This window comes from Lygodium microphyllum, chromosome 16, assembly GCF_053477565.2.
Source record: "Lygodium microphyllum isolate KBCC chromosome 16, Lygodium_microphyllum_v1.1.10, whole genome shotgun sequence".
In the NCBI taxonomy this organism is placed as follows: Eukaryota; Viridiplantae; Streptophyta; class Polypodiopsida; order Schizaeales; family Lygodiaceae; genus Lygodium; species Lygodium microphyllum.
Genome location: NC_141150.1, coordinates 21,018,014 through 21,042,425, shown reverse-complemented (window position 1 = coordinate 21,042,425; position 24,412 = coordinate 21,018,014). Strand labels below are relative to the sequence as shown.

The 24,412-nt window shown below is 37.4% G+C and overlaps 1 protein-coding gene across 2 annotated transcripts in view; it reads left to right on the top strand.

Moving 5' to 3' along the window:
- Positions 1–14,186, top strand: part of LOC148022601 (alpha-mannosidase-like) — a 172,534-nt gene extending 158,348 nt beyond the window's left edge. For both annotated transcript variants that reach the window (XM_087695562.1, XM_087695561.1), the window contains exons 28-30: positions 13,237–13,284; positions 13,386–13,454; positions 13,591–14,186. In XM_087695562.1, the coding sequence (XP_087551688.1) occupies positions 13,237–13,284; positions 13,386–13,454; positions 13,591–13,785 (312 nt within the window). In that variant the 3' untranslated portion in view covers positions 13,786–14,186. The remainder of the gene's footprint in view (positions 1–13,236; positions 13,285–13,385; positions 13,455–13,590) is intronic.
- The last annotated feature ends 10,226 nt before the right edge of the window (positions 14,187–24,412 follow it).

Here is a 24,412-nt window from a genome sequence, read left to right as displayed (position 1 = left end):
CAAAAGAACAAAGAATACAATGAAACACGAGGTGTACAATGAAACAAGGTACAAAATCCACTAGCAATGGTCAATTAGGTACAACAAGCACACGGCAAGATGCTAGACAGAATATACTTAAGTCTCCTCTCTCCCACGTGCAAATCAATCTTACAAGGATGTGTGTGCGCACACACATGTGTGTGTGTGTCCTGCATGCCCCACCCCCTATATGTAGACACCCCTTGAGTGTCATAAGCTATGACCATAGAGTGCCAAACAAGTGGTATAACTCTGGTATAAAGCAGCCTCATCTTCTCTTGAACAATATTGGGCTAACTGATGAAGGCCAGTTAATATAGATCTCTACATTGTTAGTAGTCGCATCTTGTCTTTGTCTCTTCCCCACGTCCATCTCCTAGTTGTGAGCTGCAGTCTGAGTCAAATGAGGACTTGTGGAACACTAGCATAGTCTATGTTCATCAATCCCTTTCGATTGTCAGCATTGTTCACTGTGGGCACATCATATGGTGTACATCACTTATGTATACAGCATAGAGACAGCCTAGGAACAGGCTTTTGTTAAGCTGTTTTTACTTTACTTTTGTCGATTAATTGACCTTAGATGACTTTGACTTTGCTAGAGACTTTCTTTCTAGAAACCCGACTCTAGAAACTTCTTTGAGTCCTTTTTTGGACTTCTCCAAAACCTTTCTAAGTTTGCTTTTCCATAGAGTTTCTTTTCCAAGCATTTTCCTTGGTCCACACTTTTTTGCATAGGTTTTTTTGCTGAAGGACTTTCTAAAATTGAATCTCCAGAGCATTTCCAAAGAAAGAAAAGATGTAAGAAGATTTTTTCTCTCGCCCTCCTCCTTTATGAAAAGGCAACTCTATTGTAAAAGGATCATCTTTGAATAATAGAACTGTGTCACTTTTTGCTTTACTTACTATGTACTTATCATTTCTCTTCCCTTGTCTACTCTGCCTCCCTCTACTCCATTGCACTTCAATGTCCACTCTACTCCATTCCACTCCACTCCACTCCACCTCATGCGACTTCACTGCACTCCACTTCTCCACTCCACCTCTCCTCCCACAATCTCCCTCTTCTATGTCTCCTCTCTCCAACTTTCTCTCTCCAATCACCTCTCTCAAGCAATCTCTCTTCTCTCTACTCTCTCTTCACTTGGCTCCTCACTAGACCTTTGTCACCTCTCACTAGCAATTTCCCTCCTATTTATTCACGCTTCACTTGGCTTCTCTCTAGACATTTTGGATCCTGCTACCTCTATCTAGCATTCTCTCTTTACTTAATTTCTTCTTAGACCTCTATCTTTTGTCCAAACTTCTCTCACTTTTCTAAGGCCTTTCCTAGACTCCTTTGTAAACTACCACATTTCCTTTGGACTTTTTAAAAATATATTTGGACTATTCTGTAGTCTTTTGTGTTTTCTCTGTACCTCTCTCTAAACTTTCTTGAGGTCCTCTCCCTTTTTTCTAGTACTTTTCCAACGTCAGTATAGTAGTTTTCAAACTCTTCCGCAACACTTTCTAGACGTTGCTTGTAAGCACAGGGAAGAACATGAGAATGACAATACTTCGAACTTAACCAACTTGATCAATTATATCTATGAAAATTAGAAGAGAGAGAGAGAGAGAGAGAGAGAGAGAGTTGACACCACATTGAGAGGGGAGCATGTCCCTCCCCCTTTACAGGAATTTATTGAAATAAACCACGCGCACTAACTACCTAAACCATATACAAAAGGGCTTATTTGCTGCAATTCTAAAAATTAGGGTTTGAAACCTTAATTTCTGTATACTCCAAGTAACAAGCTGATTTTCTTCTTTTATTCTCAGACTAGATCAAGCTAAGTAGAAAGTATTTCTTCGATAAGCAACAGATAGAATTGTACAAAGCATGTGACTGAAATTTCAGCATGAGAGCTTATTGGAAATAAAGAGAGAGATCTCCAATATATAGATGTGAATCTTGGGTGCTTAAAAGTGAAAAGTAGAGACTATAAATGACTAGTTTTTATTGAAAATGACAAGTAGGGATACTTGTCTCTTTAAAATGACACGTCTTATCCTAGATGTCACATATTACTTTTTTAGAGAAAGAAGCTTCTAAACCTTTCACTCTAAAAATTACTCAAATGGTTAAGAATTTGAGATAGCTACTGAAGACAAAATTATTCCCTGCGAAATTCTAGAGCCTTTGACGTGAATATAATTTCCATTTGAGTAACTTTAAAAAATAGTAATCTTCTAAATTTCAAGAGTCCCCAAATTTAGATTCTAGAGAGCTTCAGGCTTTTAGTCAATGTGACTACTCGAGTATTAAATGTTAGTCATCTAACCTTTTTTGTCAATCTGGTTGTCCAACCAAACTTTTAATTTTGCTTAGGCATCTCGTTGATGACGACCCAAGTATAATTATAGGGTGTTCTGGCCATTGGCCATTCTTGAATGGAAAGATAAACATTTAATCATATTTCGAAACACTCAAATAATACAAATTTTCAAAGTATATGAGCATCAGTTTACTTTAAATCATTGAGCTAATTTGTCTTGGTAACAATTGATATAAGAAAGGTTGGTTATATCTTTCCCTCTTGAAATACGTCTTGTACTCAAGACATTGCTTGAAGTATTTCTAGTTTTATAGCTTCTTCATAAGCTAGATGCATTTCTAGATAGTTTTTAAAATGCTATTCTAGCATCCATTAAGAATCTAAATCAGAGTAATTTTTAAATTTCAAAATGAATTTTTTGAAAATATTTCCTCCTCATTTCATGATTATATAAAAGACTATTTGCTCAAGTTGAAGTATCTCTTCATGTTTCTTCATGTGGATTCTCTATTACAGGGCCTAATGGTGGAGGCCTTTCATAAGGCTTTAGAATATGGATATAAAAAGCATTGTGAATTTTCGAATGCTCTGAAAGTTGTAATCTATAACAAATATCATTAATCTTTTTAGTAACTTGAAATTGCCCATAACTTCTTGCTACAAGCTTAGTGACTTGGGATAAAGGCTTGTTAAAGCTTCTTAGACGAGCTTTGTTAAAATTTCAGTCACACCCAATGTCCCCCTCGTAAAATAAAGTGCCTTTGATACTTATTTGTTGCTTTCTTTTATTTTTCTTGAGATCTTTGGATAGCCCGTTTGACTGGGGTATAAGCTATATCCATATTACGCACGAACTTATCAGCATGAAATATCTCCTCTCCTGAATAGATAGTAAGAGTGGTTTTTCATATATGATCTTGAATGATACTTTACTTGTAGAAGTATAAACCGTATTGTTATAGGCATATTCTACCAAAAGTACATACTTTTTCCATTGTTGATTGACTTCATGAAAATAACACTTCAACATATCTAATACTGGAGATTGGTTATCTCACTTTGATAATCTATTTAAGGAAAATAAGAAGAAAAAAAAAACTTTGTACCCAAATTTTCAAGAAGAGTCCAATAAAAGAGACTAGTGGTCCGTGGATCTCTATCACCTATGATGGATTGTAGTAACCTATGATACTTGAACATTTGTTGAACAAATATTTCAGCCATATGTTAAGATTTAATAGTCTTCTTGACTAGAAAGAAATGAGTGTGCTTGCTAAGTCTGTTAATTATAGTCTATATGTCATCATTGTCGTTTGTTGATTTTAGAAAGCCAAAAATAAAATCCATAGCAATACTCTACTAAGGTTGGCTCAGAATTGGTAATGGTTGTAAAAGCCTTACAAGCTTTTGGTGATCAAACTTTGTCTTTTGGCACACAAGATATTCTTTGACAAATTGTTCAATGTCTCATTGAAGACTTGACCAAAAGAAATGCATTTGAAGTGTCTCAGTTGTAGCCAAAATACCACGATGAGCCATGTAGAAAGCAACAGGACATTCTTCTATTACATTAGGCCTAAAATATTTGGTAATAAACAACTTAAGAGTGTACCCTTTTATCAAGTTGTAAACTCTCCTAAATGATTATAAAGTGAATGAGCTCCAAATAGTCCGCTTGGATGCGACTCTGTGTGGACCATTTTCAGCTTGTACCAGCTTTGGGTGTTTATTCTGTTGGAGGTCATCCAAGAAAATCGTGTGAGTCTAACACAACAAGAGAAGATTATGAAGCAAGTGAATAAGCTCTTGGAGAACGGTCTAATAAGACGGAGTTCCTCACCTTTTGCTCTCCGGTTCTCCTAGTATAGAAGAAAGATGGATCTTGGTGTATGTGTGTGGAATACAAGGCCCTCAATAAAATTACAATTCGGAATAGGTTTTCCATTCCAAGAATTGATAATATATTGGATAGGTTGAAAGAATCCAAAATATTCAGCCGGATCAACTTGAAGAGCAGCTACCATTAAATAAGGATTGCTCCTCAAGATATTCATAAAACAGCATTTGAGACAACTTTTGGTTTGTATGAGTTTCTTGTGCTACCATTTTGTCTCACCAACGCTCCCGTAACCTTTAATAGAACAATAGAAATAATCTTTAGAGCATATCGAAAGTTTACACATACTTTCTTTAATGATATTTTGGTTCATTCAAAAGATGAAGAAGAGCATAAGAAACACTTGAAAATAATGTTTCAAAAACTTTGCATATACAAACTTTATGTGAATGGCAAAAAGAGTGAATTTTTCCTAAAAAAGATTCATTACTTGGGTCATATTATATCCAAAGATGGAATTCGGGTGGATTTGAAAAATATCAAGGCTATTGTAGGATAGCCAAAATTGACCAATATTCGTGAAGTTCGAAGTTTCTTGGTATAATGCTCTTATTATATGAGATTTATTAAATGGTTTGCAATGGTTACTGGACCATTGCATGATTTGACCAAAAAGCAATGGCACTGTAGTGGACCAAACTAGAGAAGGGAGCTTTTGAAGCATTGAAGTTCTATATCAGCAAAGGATCTCTATTGATTATTTCTAATTTGTCGAAGCCTTTCTTTATAGAATGTAATGCTTCAGGAGATTACATTGGTGCAATCTTAAGCAAGAAGAATATGTAGCTGCTTATGCAAGAAAAAGGTTGCAAAATGTAAAAAAGAATGCTACTACCTATGAAAAGGAGTTAATGGCCATCATTCAATCTTTTAAAGGAGTTAATGGCTATCATTCAAGTTTTAAAAGATTGGAGACACTATATTTTAGGTGGAGAATTTCTCATCAGAACGGACCATGACAATTTAAGACACTATCTTTTAGGTGGAGAATTTCTCATCAAGACGAACCATGACAATTTGAGATATTTTTTCAACCAACCAAAGATTCTGAGAAGCATATTGGATATGACAATTATTTAGGTCAATTTAACTTTCAAGTATTACATGTTTCTGAAAAGAAAAAGAAGATAGCTGATTCCCCATTAAAAAAACCTCAGATTTGTATAGTATCAATGATTTATCATACATATTTTACTAGTATGGGGGACACGTATGTTTCTGACAAAGACTATAAAATCATTTAAGAGAGTTTATAACTTGGTAAAAATATAAACTCTTATGTTATGAAAGATGGATTTCTTTTGATGGAGAATAAGTTGTGCATTACTACAAGATTTCATGCCTAAAGTAATGGAAGAATGTCATGCTACTCCTTATGTGGCTCATCATGGTATTTTGGCCATAACCAAGGCATTTGAAATGTATTTCTTTTGGTAAAAGCTTGTAGGGCTTTTCAAACCATTACCAATTCTGAGTCAATCTTGAAAAAGCATTCCTATGGATTTTTTTTTTACTTACCAGAATTAGCAAATGGCAATGATAGCATATAGACTATTATTGATAGGTTCAGCAAGCAAACTCATTTCATTCCTAACTGATGTACTCTTGCCATGAAGCCAACTAACCATAGGAAAAGTATCTACCTTTGGTAGAATATACCTATAACAATACAATTCGTACTTCTACATATAAAACATCATTTAAGATCATTTATGAAAAACCGCTCTTACTATTCATTCTCAAAACAAAGAATGAGATATTCTATACTGATGAGCTTGTGCATGATATGGATATAGCTTTTACGCAAGTCGGATAAGCTGTCTAAAGATCTCAAGAAAAACAAAAGAAAGCATCAAATAAGTATCAAAGGCATTTGATTTTACAAGAAGGAGATTAGGTGTGGCTGAAATTTGACAATACTTAACTAAGAAACTCTAACAAGCCTCCATCCCAGGTTACTAAGCTCTCAACAAGAAATTATGGGCCATTTCAAGTCACTGAAAAGATTAATGATATTTATTATATGTTACAACTTTCAAAATTCACAATGTTTTTCATATCCATCCTCTAAAGCCTTATGAAGGGCCTCCACCATTGGAACGTATAACAAATGATGAACCTAAATTAGATAAATAGGAAGAGATACTTCAACCAAAGCAAATAGTCTTTCATATAATCAAGAAATGAAATAGGAATGTCTTTAGAAAGTTCCTTTTTAAATTTGAAAATTACTCTTATTTAGATTCTAGATGGATTCTAGAAGAGTATTTTAAAACTATCTAAAAATACACGCAACATGTGAAAAAATTGTAGGATCAAAAATACTTCAAGCAACCGCTTGAAGACAAAATGGATTTGAAGAGAGAGGGATCTAACCTATCTTTTGTATATCAATTGTTACGGAGACATATTGACTCAATGATTCAAATTAATTTGATCCTCATATACTTTAAAAGGCTATTTTTATTATTTGAGTTTTTCAAAAGACAATTAAATGTTCATCTTTCTATTCAAGGGTGGCCAATGACCAAAACACCTTATAATTATTGGGTTGTCATTGACAAGATACCGAAGAGATATTAAATGTTTAGTCAGACAATTAGATTGATCAAAAAGCTCAAATAACTAAGACTTTTACACTTTGTAGTCACAATAACTAGAAACCCATATAATGAGTGATTTTAGAAAGCGACACTTACTACTTATGATCAAAGAAACAAACCATGAATCGATAATCCTATGATGTCATGAATCGTGTGGTAGAGGGACTTGCTTGAGTTGTTGTGCCAAACAGACACCGTACACACAAGAGAAAGCTCACTCAAGAACACAAAAAGAGATATGGACCCAAAAAAAAAATTGTTAGTTTTTCCTTTTTCTTTTTCACACAATATTATTTATACAATGTATAGATAAGATACAACATAAAGGAAAGTGGCTTACTAAGTCAAACAGTGCATGACTGACTATACTAATCGGTTGGCGCTATAACTATGCCAATTGTAGATAGGTATAGTAAACCAAATATAATGAGTGATAAATCAGTGGCCATGTGAGGATTATAATGACTACCGATGTGCTAAGTGTAGATGTGCGGACCCATCTAATCAGGCGGTCCATCATGAATGTCCATACGTATTAAGCTTGCTATCTCAACACTCCTTAAGCTCAACTACATCTCTGTAGCTCCAAGTAAGCTTCGAAAATTTCAAAGCTTTGTGCATCCAATGCCTTTGTGAAAATGTCAACTATCTAATCTTGTGTGCTGACATATACCAAGTCAATCTCTCTTGCAAGTACCTTCTCTTTCACAAAGTGATAATGCATCTTGATGTGTTTTGTCCTAGCATGGAACACTGGGTTCCTAGCTAACTATATGCTGCTCATGTTGTCATAGTGAATGACAATTCAATCATCTCCATACACATCCAAATCACCCAATAACTTTTGCAACTCTACCACCTCACATGTTACCACAGCAGCACCTCTGTACTCGATAAAGCAACTGTAGGTTGCTTCTTATTGCTCCACGTAATTGTTGCATTACCAAGGAAAAACATGAATCCACTGGTAGATCTTCTGTCAAACATGCTACCAGCCCAATCTGCATCTGTGTATCTAAACACCTATATATCCTAACTTGCCTCATAAAAAAGTCCATAATACAAAGTGGATTTCACATATACCTCAATACGCCTCTAACTACATCCAAATGAGGCTTTCTAGGCATCTGTATAAACTAACTAAGAAAGCCAGCAACATAACTCAAGTCTAGCCTTGTGATAGTCATGTAAATCAGACTCTCTACTATCCTCTTGAACATAGTAGGGTGAGGGAGATCCACCAACGACATGAGCATCAACTGATAGAGCTGAGAACCTAGTCTAGATGCTACCCTCCTTTTATTTCATCCGAGATGTAGGACGTACTCTACCAATCCTAACTGGGTGGAACTAGATATACGGTTATCATTCAACCACATAGCTAGACATGTACTCTACCTCATCCTCCCATTGTATCCCTGTATGAGCACTATTTTGTCTTGTACACCACCTTAGTTTTTTTATACAATATATCGGTGATCTTTTAGCACGTCACACTTTGATGTTGATTGATGATCAAGATTGTACATGGTTTTATCTCATAGGCTGATTTTGGCCTCAAAAAACGTTAATATTTCTTTCATTCTTTCTAGATCGTGAATGGCAAGAGTGTCTAGAAGCTGGGGTGGCGATAGACAAGCTATTGGTTAGAGGTGTCTAACCACTCTCCACTTTCTCTTTGTCTATCTCTATAACTACCTCTCTGCTTCTATCCTTGTCTTGTAGTTGCGTGCTCTTATTGTTCATCTCGCATTCCACCTTGCTCCTCATCCACAGCCTAGGTCTGTCACTTCTCTCATCCCTTAATGAGGTTTGTTGCTAGGGCATTCCACTACTAAATATCCCCTCTTGATTCCTTTTGCTATTGTTCCTTTTCTAGCTCTTCTAGGCTTAGTGGTGGAAGATGGACAATGTTGGGTCTTGCAAATATGCCCATGTGAGTGGCTATGAGGTGGAATAGAGTGCTATTGCAAGTAATGATAGTATTCTTAGCTTCCATGCAATTTATCTTGCTGGTTGTCTCTCTTAAGTAGACCTTGTGGGCCTTGGTCAAGGATTTAATGATGCACTCGATCCATAAGGCATTCAAATCTTGCTTTGTTAGGCGACAACTCTAGTAGATGAAGTTTGAGCCTAAAGACATTGTTATACGAGACTCCATTGACTATGCATGTAGTGACCCTCTATGGACAACTCTTGTAGATGAAATTTGAGCCTATAGATACTATTCACTCTTTCTTGCTTCATGTTACATAGGTCTAGGATCTCCTCAATTGGTATATATACATGGCAGTGCTAGTGTTCTAAAAATCAAGAAATGATATGCATAGCTGAAATAAAAGCTGTGGGCATTCAATGATATGCAAGAATTTGAAAGCTCAATGAAAATCAAAGAGAGCTAAGAAAGATTTACCTTTAGTAATTAGTGACTCACTAAATAGTCCACTAATGAGTCCAACAAACTAATGCCTAGCACTATCTCCATCTACTCAAATGAGCCTGCAGCATCTCTTTCATAGGGTGTACAACTCATGCGCCTTGGCTAGGGTGCTAGTGAGAGCTGCCTAGATGGAGTACTGAAGCCTGCAACATCTCTTTCGTAGGGGGTATAACTCATGTGCCTTGGCTAGGGTGCCAGTGAGAGCTGCCTAGATGGAGTCTTTTTGTGGATGGGGGAACGATCTCCAACCGATATATATAGAAGATGACTTGAGGACCATCACTTTGTCCCAGAGTGCAAGCTCTGTTTCTAGACTTGAGCAGATCAGCAGGAAAGCATTGACCATGGAAGTGTGAGTGGCTGCACTAGGGCCCCCTAGTGGTGGTGGAGGACTAGTCGGCTGCTATCTCATGTGACTCACTACCTCTGTATGTTTGAGACGCTAATACTATCTGGTCGACCAGTGCTGAGCTCTAATGTAGCGATTCTAGTGCCTAGCAAGGGTGCACCGGGGACTTGGGGACATGGATGCGTCTTGGGCAAGGAACTTGACAAAGGCTGAAGATGCATCCATGTGTGGAGTGTGTGAGTATGGCTTGGACAAAAGAGAGTGCCTTTGGCCAAGGGTGGGGGAGGGAGCTACGTGTTGGATGGGTAGGGCTGAATAGGGATGGTGCTGATCAAAGTAAGATAATCATAGGCAAACACGTGGGAAGGTGGGTGTGTTCACATTGGTGGCGAGCAGGAGAATGGCAGCCAGGCAGTACTGGCATGCAGTCAATTTGATAGGCAAGCTGTCAGTTTGGTGGCGTGAGGGAGGTGGCAGGCTGCCATCAGTTTGGTGGCATCCTGGTTGGGGAAGTGCCAAGCAAAGCCTAACAGGCAGTTGCCTTCTATTGCTAGTGTAGATAGTTGATAATCTAGGCAGCAGATTGCATGTTGGCATGCAATGTCGAACAAGTGTGTAACTGTCATAAGGCTGGCAGTAGGCAGATGTGGACATTTGCACGAGTGCTTCTTCAGCAAGCTATGTCTAACTCATCAGTTCCAGCCGAGGGGGTTGCTTTGAGCAGGGGGCCTGCTTTGACCAGGGGGCTTGCTTTAAGTAGGGGGCTTCAGGTCCAGTTTGTACCATATTGACCACATTTTCTTCTTGACACAACTTACAATTTTGAGGGCATTCATTATCTTTGTGTTTGCCATATATACTCTGTGTCTCTCCCCACAAAACCTACCATTCCTCCACCGATCCCAGAGGACCTAGCAAGGTTATCAATCTCCACTGAGTGATCCCTAACCTGCGTCCACGAGTTTTGGGAATGAGGTGAATCAAGCCTTCAGACAATCTCTCTGGCATCTCTCCTAATGCCATGATCTCTTGAAACGTTGAAAGAGGGCTTGAGCTGAGAATCTCCCAATAGATCAAGCAAAAAGTCATGTCTAATCTGTCATCTCTTGGGCACTTACTTGAGGATGAGGCAACCAAAGCTTTCACAAGCTCCTCAACTGAGAGAGGGCCTATCAAGGGTTTGTTCATCCTATCAGTAATTGCTTTCCTAATGCATTGCCAAACTATCTACTTATATCTAGGGGGTTTTGTGGTGTAGATTCAAGTAGTAATGTGTAAAAATCTATTACCACATATCCAACCTTCTGGTCAATGACCAATTAATCTATCTACTCTTTTAAGTCTCCATACTTCTATCTAGAGTGTCTAGGGCCTATAGTATGGAATAAATTTCTATTCACCTTGTCTTCGGCTTATATGAGAGAATCTTATTGGCAAGTTGCAAGAAAAGAAAATCTAATCAAGGAAAGTCAAGGCCTATGGGAAAATGGCTTTAAGATACCACTACCAAAAAGTACTTGAAGATTTGACTATTAAATACATCCTTTATAGTGCATATTTGGCCGATTTGACTCAAAAGATGAGCTTATGAGCCCCAAAAACCTTGAAAATGATTCTAAAAGTGAGCTAGTTTGAGTATCGATGCACTCTTGGAGAACATGTGTGAGCATAGAACTCATTGAGTTCAAAAGTTATTTGTGCTAGGCCAACCACTTGTCTTTGTTGAAAAGTGCATCTTACCCAGACTAGGTCACATTTATAGTTCTTTTTAATATCTTTGGTGTATCTAAGCTCATTTTTGGAGGTCAAATGGCCTAATTATTCATTATAAAGGATGTTGCAAGAAAAAAATACTAGGAGCTAAGGACTCATGCATGAATTTTTAACTTAATGCTCTTTGGATATTTAAGTTGTGCACATGTGAGGATTAAGTGAAATGTATGTCACGGCAGTGACAGGCAATCCTAGCCTTTCAAGTGGGGGACATTGGCAAAAGTTGTTGTGGATAGGTGAGTCGTGACAATGGTTTATACCTAGGATAGATCTTGGTCAAGGACATTGAATTTCCCCGTGGAAAAGAACTTTGCTGTCATGGGGTCTATAGTTTTAAATGCTTTAATATCCTAAACTAAGGTTTGTGGGTTTTTTTTTGGGGGGTGATGCGGTGAATTGATATTAACTTCAAAAAAAGTAAGGATTTACAACATCAAAGATGCAACTAGCCCTTGGGCCAAAGTTTGGAGTTTCCTCAGAAACAACTTGAAAATCTAGTGCCTAGACTCTACATTCCTAAGTACAGCCAGACATTCATTCCTACAAATGCTTATATATATACTCAGTTGAGGTCTCCTAGCACCAATTCCGAAAAGAAAATCATTTCTCTTCTTTCATATGAACTTCAGGGTGACTGCAAACAGTACTAATCAACTTCCAAGGGGCATCATCAAGCATACTTTGCTCCCTGAACAGGGTTGAGGTCATCTTTATATCATACTTTAGATTCATGGTTCTAAGCCATCCTTTGAGCTTAGACCAGATGGGGCGGGTATGGGGACAGTCCTAGAAGAGGTGCCTCTTGTCTTCTTCCCCCTGTCCTGCATAGAGGGCAGAGAGGACTGACAGGCATCTTCTTGGCAAGTGATGCCCTGAGCGGTAGCTTTTTGGCGGTTATACGCCACCTACGAAGATTTAACCTAAACAAAGGTGTGGCCTTCAATATGCATTTGAGCCTGCATCGCCATGTTAGGAGGTTTGTGGAAAGTTGTGTCATGGGGGTTAAGAGTTTTAAATAATTTTATGTCCTAAAATAAGATTTGTGGAAAGTTGTGTCATGGGGGTTAAGAGTTTTAAATGATTTAATGTCCTAAAATAAGATTTGTGGAAAGTTTCTACACATTGAAGCTCAAAAGGTTAGGAATTTAGTATTGAGGCTGGGCACTATTGAATGTTATTTTAATGAGGGCAAGGCTGAAGGGCTATACAACTCATTTTTGCATATAGAAGCCCCAATGAAAATGAACATTTGCCTAGTGCAGAGTTTGGGTCAGTTTTGGGCTGCATGCATGTGTGTCTTCCATGTTGGATTGTTTTTCTCCCATTCTGGCTGTTTGGGCCAGATCTGAGGGTGAAGAACCCAGTTCTGAGTAGGGAGACAGCTACTCAAGCTTCAGGACAGCAGAGCAACTGACTTGGAGCAGATTTTTGGGCTGTAAACAGCAGAAAACCCTAAAAACAAGGTCATTGATGGTTGATGGTGCAGAAATAAGGGTTTCAGACAGCAGAAAAACTCTAAAAACCAGCATGTGACCTGATTTTCTCTCTTTAAAAGAAGAGAGGATTGCTGTTACAGCACTTTCTTGGCATCAAATTGAGGGTCTCTCTCCTCAACTGTCCTTCCCCCTCATCTCAGCAATCTGAAGATATTCAGCTCTGTTTTGCTGAATTCGGGCCTAATTAGTACTGTAAGTAGGGTTTGTCGGCTTCCATGCAACTGTGTGAAAGTGATTTGGATTCTTGTGGGGGGTGATTCTTCTAAAGAGCAGTCAGTTTGTGTGATAACCTCTTGCCAACTGTTGAAATGAAGCTTGTTTGGGTGTTTTGACATTGAACAGGAGTTGAAAGATGCAAGTGTTCTTCTGAGGTTGGCCCACTTGTTTGAGGTACTATGGCATGTGATTATCTCAAAAAAAGGATTATGCTGATCTAAAATACTGGAATATTGTGAGCAATAGTGAGCCTTTTGTTTTCCTCTTTAACCAAGGTCAACGAAGATGAAGAACTATCAGCTGTTGCTGTGGTGGATCTCCAAAGGGTTTTCGGCAGTCGTACGGTTAGTATGATGAGGTTTTGCTAGTGTTAAAGGTGTTGAGATTATCTATTAAATGGAGTTTCATCTTTAAAGCTTTAAAAAGCATCTTAACTGTAATAAATTACACTCATCACATGCCCACACACACCTTTGGCAGATTAAGAACGTTGAGGAATTGTCATTGACTGCTAACCAGAAAAGATCTGAAATGACACAATTTGACTGGAAAGTTGAGGATGGTACAGTTGTGGAGACCAACCCTCTTCACAGCAAAGGATTTTTAGGTGGTGGATATATTGTAGAGCTTCAACCAATGGAGATGAGAACCTTTTCACTTGTTTTAGAGTCATGAATTTCCAAAGATGTTTCTGATGCAGTTAAGGGTGGTGGTGCAAAATCTAGTCAAGTGTCTAGATGTGGCACTGCCCCAAGTTCTGGAGCCCCCCATCTTGGTAATATATGTACGAATTTGTATCTAAAATTTTGAATATGGCACATAAATGCTGAACTGTACTAGGTGTCTATCATATTATCATTTGAACAACATAGAGCAGAAGTCCAAGCAACATTTTATGGAGGTATGTGTTTGAGAGAACTGTAAACAAGATGTAAATATTTGCCAGTCTGTAAAGCTCCATGAATTGCAGTGGTCACTCCCATGATATCCTATAGGATGTAGGATGTCTTAATTGACCAAGTTGTAAAATTTCTCGTTGTTTTAATAAAAATGGTGTAAAGTATGTTCGCAATGACTGTCTTGGCTCATTTTCTTTTTTAAATGTGTGCATGTAAGAGCATGGTGGTGTACCATTTGTCCTTTTGTAAAGTTTATGTTGGACTGTTAGAAATAGTTGAACGTGTGCTACCTGAGGATTTCTTGTGGTACATTGTTTATGGATCAAGTGGCACTTGTTGTGGCACATTCATTACGATTCAAGTGTGACATGCAAATTGACATTTCACTATTCTAGTATCCTTTTGGTCTTAGGTGCTCACAATTGATACTATAAGACATAACACTTAGAGACTCCCTCTTTTTATTGTAATTCGACAACATTGAAAGGGATCATCATGGTAGATATTATTGGGCTACATACTCAAAGGCTGGGCTCTTAATGGACCTACAATAGACACCTATAGGTCTATTAAGAGCTACATGATAGATATTTGGACCTCTTCACAACATGCATGAGAGATGTCCAAATATAGTGTTGAAGCAATAGCCTTAGCAAAATAGACAAATGACTTGAAGAGACATCCATGCCACCTAGTAGAAGAGACAAATGAGCACTAGATATGAAAATCTTCAGTTTGGTAAGAGATAATTATGTATTTTGTGTTGGATTTGGACCATTCTTTCACATTTTGAATTTCTTAGGTAGAGAATCACACAAAAGACATATCACTAACTTCTAGGCTCAAGCAATAAATACTAATATAGATCTAGTGTTCAAGCCATCAAAGAAAGGATTCGTCTATCCTTTTTGGACCTTACATTACTAATAGAGTCTAGCCTAAATGAGTAATAGTATCTACAGCTTATGAGCTATGCCACACCATATGTAACAACTAGGAGAGCAAAATGTACTATACATGTCACAAGAGATCATAGGACATCATTGCATATCAACATAGTACCATACCTTAGCTTGTAGCCACACCAAATCGACCCCATACTATGACACTCCATGGGAGATAATTCAAGATAATAATTTCATTTGTAAAGAGAATATGAGATCGTTACAATGATTGTCATTCCTTGCTTATCTGCTATAATTCCATTTTACATTTCTATCAAGGTAAACTTGAAGTCTCATAGGTCATCTTAGTTGCTAGCAAATAGTGATGCAACTTTACCGGTGCTCTTATTTTTTTTCTTTTTCTTTTCCTTGGTACTCTCTTTCTCACAATGCTCTAGTAGATATAAAGTTCTGTGTGTCCATGTGTGCGTGCACGTGTGGATATTGTTTCTTAGAACCTTCTCTCTACATCTCAATTAAGATTTTGTTTGCACACAAGTAACTTCAAAGTTTTTTCCCAATCTTTTCATAACATCCCCCCTACATTTCAAGGGTGGCACCAAGGGGAGAGTGTTAGATATGAATTCTTGGCCTAACATGTACCCAAATACGTTTTCAACCATCCTTACAACACCGCCCCAAGCTTGTGGAATAAATATCTATATCAATGTGTTTACAACTTGGAAACAAAAGATGTGGCCTTGAAGAACTCACTTTCCAAGGTGCATGTGCTTGACTCAACTAGAGAAGTTGGCTATGGAGTCAAGTATAACTAATAAGAAGATTGAATATGAAGTCAAGGACATGTCAATAAGAGTGCAAGATGAGGTATAGAAGGATCCTAAAACAAGGAAGGATGGAAGAAGATACACAAAGTATGATAGACATTTTTTTCCATAGTTAATGAAGCTACATTGCAAAAGAATATTGAATCTCATGCATGACTAGGAAACTTCCTAACAGGTGGCATAAAGAAACACGAGGAACTAGACTAGGTGTCATCATGACATATCACCAAATAAGGAAATAACCAAGTGACTTTGGAGTTTAGAGACATACAAGATAATTTTTGAAGCACTGAAGCAATCAAATTGTATCAAGGGAACCAAAATGTGGACGATAGATGAGCTCACACTAGTATAACTCAAAGCACAACCAAGTGAGATTGCTAAGATTAAGGCAACTAGGAAAGAGGGTAGATGGGCAATTTATTGAAGTGGCAAAACTATCATAGAATAGTTCAAAATGCTTAAGTGTTAGGCTACCTCAAGGTCATTAACTTATATAGTAGACTCTCATATCGTTACTAGTTTGTTTCCATTCATGCCAACAGTACCCTAAAGTGGATTGTATATGAAATTTTTAAGTTATGACATTTATGCACTTTAAAGGTGTTTTTTATCTCTCTCTCTCTCTCTCTCTCTCTCTCTCTCTCTCTCTCTCTCTCGTTCATTTTGTATGTAACCTTTTGGTCTCATAGGCTGACTTGGCCTTTTATGGATGTTAACATAACTTTCTTCTTCTTCTTCTTCTTCTTCTTCTCTCTCTCTCTCTCTCTCTCTCTCTCTCTCTCTCTCTCTCTCTCTCTCTCTCTCTCTCTCTCTCTCTCTCTCTCTCTCTCTCTCTCTCTCTCTCTCTCTCTCTCTCTCTCTCTCTCTCATTTTGTATGTAACCTTTTGGTCTCATAGGCCGACTTGGCCTTTTATAGACGTTAACATAACTTTCTTCTTCTTCCTCTCTCTCTCTCTCTCTCTCTCTCTCATAGTAAGATTGATGTTTTGAGAAGACTTGTGATGCATAAATTTATGTCCCATGTTGTTCCACCAACTACTACTATAGCCATTCCACCATTGCCTTCATGATCCCTCTTTATTGGCTCCATAAAAACCTTTACCATCATCATTTCTTTTATTTTTTGGTAGTTAGTGTCTATCCTAGTGGGACACTACTTATTTCATCAAGCCATGGATTTAGGTTCAAATTTTACTATCGTCACTCCCATTAGTGTTGGGATAGATCTCAACTTAAATGCTCAATCTATAAGGATGGTCATATAATCATCACAATGGCACACATGATAACGGGTAATGTTGGAATGGCAAGCTAAACACATGCTGATATTGATTATGGACCACTTGGTTAGATGGGTCTATGTCTCTGTACTTAACATGTTGATGGTCATTATTGACCTTCACATGGCCACTAGTCCATTCTTTATTCTATTTGATTAATTATATCTACCTATTTGATTAATTGTCATTATGACCTTCACATGGCCACTAGTTCGTCACTTTTTCTATTTGGTTAATTATATCTAGCTACAACTAGCATGGGTATATCTATTAGTATAGTTAGGTATGCACTTAATAAGCCACTTTCTAATATATTGTATCTTATCTACACTTTGTATACATTGTATTAGGTGAGAAAGAAGAAAAAAAACTAACGAGAAAACGTATTGATCTCCATTCCTTTTCCTTGAGTGAGCTTGTCCTAATATGTATTGTGCATATTCGGCACAACAATAAAGCAAATCCCCCCACCCCACAATTTCTAACATAGTATTAAAAAATGCATAGTTATTAGAGGGCGTTTGGAGACTAGAGTGAAAAAGAAAAAGCAAGAATCAAGCAAGGAAGCAACAACTTAGAAGCTCTCCCATTCTCTCACTCTTTCCCTTGGATAGTATATATATGGGGACACCAAAAGCAAAAGAGCAAAAATCTCAGATTGTTGTGACATTCGATATACAGGAAATACATGGTATATAGTGGAAATTAATTCCTAAGGGCTTTGCCATTGGTTTTTTGGCTATCTGAAGCCATCTCATCCCTTGTTTTAGCTCTAGAAGATTGCAATTCTTGGAAATATTATAATTTCAATTGTGTTAGTCATTCTCAAGTACATAGGTTACACATTTCAAATCCATAAGTTTTAAGATATTTGCTAGGAAAAAGGCTCAAGGTCTATTTGTTGCAAATTGCATTTATTGTTAAGAAGTCTAAGATATTGATGGCTAGTAGTTTCAATGTATACTGCAATTTCCATTGTATCGATCATTCTCGAGGACACTAGTTATAAATTTCAATTCTGTAAGTTCTAAGATATTTGCTATGAAAAAAATATAAGGTTTGTCTATTGTAAATTGTATGTATTTCGTAGAAGTCTAAGATATTTACTAGGAAGCAAACACAAGGTTTATCTACAAATATGTTGCAAATTAAATATATTGTTGAGTTAGTGGACATGGTTGATTACTATACACTTGTTGTGGAAGATTATAGAAGACTTGCTTTTCTATTTGGTGCTTAGTTTTATCATACTATCTAAGAACAGTGGAAACCATATTATTAAGAAGCTAGATAAGATCAATTATCCATCATGGAAGTTTTATGTGATGAATTTCTTTATTGAAGAAGGCCTATATGAGTTTGTCTCAAGTAAAGAAAATAATCAAAACTAAGTGAGCATTTGACTATAGAATAAATAAAGGTTTGGAAATAATGGAATGCCAAGGATACAAAAGTGACATTTTGGTTCTCTACAGTTATTGATAATAGTATACTAGGTCATACAAAAAATATAGAGAATCTTTATACCATTGGACCATCTTTGAGAATATGTTTTCTATAGACATAAAGTCATAAAAGATTCATCACCATTGACACAATACCCAATGATGATGATTTAGCTTCATCTACTTTGGGTATCCTTAATAATGTAAAGGCTTGGAATTCTTTTGTTTACTTTTGTAGATGTACATAAGTCATTTTGAGCTTTTGATGGGTTGGTCTCTCTTGTGATTATTATAGATATTACTATGTAGGGTGAAACATTAGAAAGAAGCGGTAAATAAGTGCAAGCATTCTACTAAATCTCAAAAAGAGAGCATGGCATATTCTCTTCTGAAGATCATGGTATGGGAGGTGCTTGTGGTAACCAACAAAACAGGTTAAGTTAAAAGTTTAGCAATATGAAGATTTCGGGAGGCCATGGTAATCCTAAAGACAAGGGGAGCTCTAAAGGAAGAGATAGATGATAGAATAGATATTCTGGTAGTTCAAGCATTTCCTGCTATTATTGTCAAAGAGTACAACGTATTGTTGCCGCAATTGTTTTGATAAGATAGATGACATTAAGAGTGGTAAATTCCTACATGAAAATTATGTTTCATCATCCATGTAGAACGATAATATGAGTGTATTTTTGTCATGAAAATTATGTATTATTTAAAACATGGTGATAAAAATGAGTGTATGTTTGTCATGCAACATATGATGAATGGTGTTATGAGAAAAGGGACAAGTGATTATGTCACATGAGCAAGAAGCAAGAAGAGAACTCACAAGATTGCACTCCATAAGAATGAGTTTATTATCCATTCACTTTTTAGTTTGTATACATGTCCTTAATTTTTGGGCATCTTCCTTTTGCATTTACTTAGACTAGCCTTCTTTCACTAGCATACACCATTTACATTCTTTTACTTGTTTATCAACTAGCTTGGTTAAGATTCATTATTACAATTTGCATAGGAGTGACCTCGATACTCTTGTACAAAAATAAGTACATGTAATTTTCTAATTTTAAAAATTACAAGTTGTTATTTTTTATTCTATTTTTATTGCACCTCTGTAATTTTTCAATTTGTATTATACCTTCTTTTGCATGTTCCTCGATTACACCTTCGTTAATGGGGTTAACATTACTCCCCTCCTAGAGTTGTGTCAGTCCCATGGCACTATGTGGTCTAATGGGATCCATGTGTACTAGATGCCGATTGGAGATGTAGAGGTAAGCATTAATATCCTTGTGCTTTGGGCCAGTGCTTGGCTAGAATGAAACTAGCTTCGTGTTAGTCTTTGGGGATAGACTCATTGTTGAGGTAGAAGAGGGGAGGATCAATATTATGTGGGCCATAGATGTTGCTAGTTTCATTGAACTACTCTTCAAGTTGTGTTCTCACCATAGAAGAGTTTGTGCACTACCTAAGGGGGTATCTATCTCATTGTGTTGTGACTTTTGTACCCGTGCCGGTACAACTAGAGATGAGTTAAGGCTTAGACTGTTGTCTCACACTTGAGGAGCCAGTTATTTCTAGGGAAAATGTGGTCTACAACTTAGGGAGACAAGTCTACCGATGTTCTCAAGATGTCCTACCCTTGAGATGCCTTGAGTTTGTGAATTGAGAAAGGGCTAGGAATTATGGCCCCCTAAGTGTGGTGATCGCATATGGCTCTCAGTCATTTTCTTTTTCTTTTTCTCTTTTTTTGGTGTGCAAAAGAAAAAAGTGTACAAGTAAATGAGGAGGACTTTATCGAGGCTCTATGTGATTCCTTGGTGGTGGTTGAGGCAGTGACCACAACAATATTTCTAGGCATGCTTTACTCATCATATAGGTCTTTAGTGCGAAACTTACTGCCAAGGGTATCATTGGAAGAAAAGGGTGGCTACAACGGGTGAACTACCTAATGTTTATGTCTTCTAGTAGCTCAAAACAATATGCCAATAGCAGTCTAGCACAAAGAAGTAATCTCACCATAGCATACCTATCTAATCCTACATTCACATCGAAGCTTAATGGGTAGAGACCCTCCTCTTATGCCACCTTCTTTTGGTTGAGAAGTTGGAGAAGCAATCTTAAATCATTGCACGTTGTGATGTTTCAAGCAAGATCTAGACGGGAAGAGAAATCCTGCACCAATCATTTAAAAGGGATCAAGTCCTCTCTCAGAACATGAGACTATCTTTTAGTCTTTTTGCATTGACATTTTATATCAAAGGGGAATCGTGTCTACCATGCCTTCCTGAGTCGTAATCAACTCCATGCCACCTAGAATAAGACATGTAAGTGGGATTCTCTCATTTGGATGGTAGTAAGCTACAAAAAGCCACCCATGCTATCATGTTATCATCCAAGATATTCCTTCTCCGAACTGGCTAAGACTTGTAACCCTTCACAGTCCGTGGCACCTCTCAAACACCTTGTCATGCCAATAATCTATTGATTCACATTGCCACATTCCAGGGTCTTGAGTTTTTTGCTCCAACCAAAGGCAACACCTTTTTGAGCCCATGCAGAAAGTTAAATGTAAATTGCATAGGTGATTCCTGAGTCTCCAATTTTTCTTAAGTGATGAGCTCTCTATCCAAACTGATTGATAGGTGCTCCCCTCTCTACGGAAAGGGTATGTTTGGCACTAGTTGAGTAGTGTTAGTGAGCTTCCTTCTGAGTTTTTGCACCCTTTCTCTTCTTCTTTGTATGGCTTCCATAATATTTATTGGAGTGTCCTTTCTATTTCTATGGTGGTTTTTGGTTGTGGGGACATTGGTTGCTCATGTTCTTCATGTTCCCAATGTGCTTCAAGTACAAGGGGGGGTGATGATGCTGGTGCTTCCATGGTTTGAGTGGGTTCTTCAGTGATGGCTATCTCAATCATCTTCAATTCGTCTATGGAGAGACCCATTTCCCTAAGCCTTTACACTTGTTCTTCCTTTGTCATGTTAGTACTCTTGCTGGGGAATTATCACCTCCAAGCTGTGCTTGAGTGTCTACTTAGTGAGTTGCAGCTTCTTCTTGAGATTTTCCATCGTGTCTTCCTCACATGGCTCCCACACCTCAAGTAATGTGTTAATGAAGTCTTGCTGCTAAACCCATGTCACTGCTTCTATTGCCTTAGCTCTTTCTACTACTAGGCTTCTTTCACATTTTACTTGCGCTAAACGGGTGGCATGTTTTGCAAGGCATCCACATTCTTTTCTTCCCACTAACTCATCTTTCTCTTTGCTATCTCTAGCCCTTGGCTTTTCCATTTAGTAAGGATTTCTAGCATGGTCTGTTGTTCTTGTTGGATGTTCCTTTGTTGCACATCATAGTCTAGCTACTTTTGGAGTTGGGCATAGTTATGTGTGGATTTTCCTATCTCATTTTCCAACTCCACTAGCTGCCTATTTGGACCTCTTTTGGTCACTTTGCCTCTCCATCTCTCTTATTCGTCGTTCCTAGAGCTACTTCATTTTCTCAGTTGCTCCTTCTAACTTAGCTTTGTCTTTCATGACTTGGGTATACTGGCCTTCAAGTTACACACAATTTTCTCTTTCTACTTCACACTATTTTTGGAACTCTTCATATCCTTTTTCATTGTCATTATCTTCCCTAGCCACAAGCAACTCTCTCTTTAGACTGAAAATCCCTCTCTTTTTCTATTGTTGATATGTAGCATGGGCTCTCTTTTCCTTCTCTAAAGCTGCTAAGGCTAACTTTCTCTCCTCATCTAGCTAATTCCTTTGCTCTTCAAGCTCTTTTGATAGCTCTTCAAAACCTAGTGCTTAGGGAAGTCATAGGTAAAGAAGCTGAAGATCCCTCCACTCATGGCATTTTAGGCACTTTTTCACAAGACTACACATATATAACTACCAATTGTTTGCTACCAATGGTAGTGTCTTCTTCTTATCTTGCTTGTAAGAGAGCAAAGACTTGCGTAGCAAGTTGATAGACCATGATCTCTAGCCAACTTCTAGCCAAATCATTTACTATATGGGGGCTACAATGGGTGATGCGATGGCTACGAAAAATGAACGGGGAGGCATTTCTAGTGGAGTCTTACCTTTACCCATTTTGATTGATTGTCTTAGCCATAGGTCCTCTTGCACTGGTGCTTACCTATGAAAACCCTCCCAAGTTGAGGCCCATTAGAGCCATCTCTTCTTCTCTCAAGGGTTACTCTACCAATATTCTAATCACTAGGGTTATTTCTTCTTCCTCTTGCTTTCTAGGCACTCCTCCTCTTGTTGTTTTTTCCTTCATTCCTCTTCTATCCTTTTGGAGGCTTCTTTCACTTTTTTGGGTTCTTTCTTCTCTCAGTCAATTCCTTCTTTTATTTGGTTGACACCTTATGATAAATTTTCCCCCTTCTTTCCTTCACATGGATATGGATTGTGGCTTCTATCCGCAAGGGGTACACCTATAAGAAATTATCTATATACCATGTGTTCAAAGGATATTAAGAAATACCCTTTCTTTACATGCTATAAGGCTGTGCTTCATGTATCACTAAGGCCAAAATGTATACTTGTGAATTGATAGAGGCATATTGCTATTTTGGTTCTAAATGTTGTTTTGTGTACATCAGCTATAGTGATAATGGTATTTTCTGATATCTCAAGGAAAGATCAAGTGAAGGAAAGTATTTGAATTTTCCTAATGTATCAATTAGATCATCCAATCTGGCAAAGAATAGACATCATGTTGTGTAACCTTGTTCAATGGTCTAAAGTTGATGCAAAAGCAGTATGCCCCATTATCTTTTTCCATTAGTTGTGGCTCAAATGTCCATTCACCAGAGGAAGGGACTATGATCCCTTTTGTGAGCATTTCCTTTGCTGCCTTATTGATGTAGTGGTCCTCTTGCGATGACCTACGATGCATAGCCACTTTTATTAGGGTTGTTGTCCTAGTTCTAATTTCATGAAAATTTGTAAGATTGATTGTATTAGTTGTGCCTTTATTTGTTAATAGCATTGGATCTCTCAGATTTCTTTTTGTGTATGTGTCATATGGGAGTGTGGATTGTGTTTATGATAATTGTGTGCATTCTTCATGTTGTCCCAATACTCTTGAGTGGGACCAACAATGAGTTTATGAAGCACATGTGCCCTATTCTAAAATCTAACATGGCCTCCTTTTCTAATAACCAATCGAGCCCTAAAAATATTTGAAACACTTGCATAGGAGTATGTAAGAGCAATGTGTATATGTGTGGCTTGATATATTAAGTGTTAAGTGTTGTGGTCATATTTGTATGATACAAGTTTTTATTATTTCCAAACAGGTTTCATGAGTTTATGTTTCTGATGTGCATACTTTACGTGTTGAAGGCTTACTTATTGTTGTACATTGCAAATGTTTGGTCTCCATCATCCATTTTCTCAAATGTTTTCCAAGAGGGTGCCGAATTTAGCTACTTCTATTATGATTATTTGGGAACTCTATAGAGTCGTGTTCGTTGTAGCTTATGGTTGTGTTTCCTTACATGTCCATAGTTGTGATTACTTGGGAACTCTATAGAGACATGTTTGTTGTAGCTTATGGCTATGTTTCCTTAGTACATGTCCATAGTTGTTATAATAGAAGTATTTTGGGTGCCCTTGTGCATCATGTGGTGGGAGTTGACATTTATTTTGTAGGGTCGTTTATGTTTACGTTTCGTACTACTTGCTCTTTTTGAGCATATTGGGAATTTTGCACATCTATATCCATTGTTGTAGGCTAATGAAATTGATGTTTTTGTGTAGCCCATTGGCTTTGACATGATGTATTTGCATGATTCTTACTTGTATCCTTCATGCTATCTAGGTTAACTTGGCAGCAAACTATGCTACATGCTCATTTGGTTTTTGCTTTGAGTTGTCAATCTATTGTAAAGAAATTTGGGTTACATTTTGTTGAGAAAAGTTTCT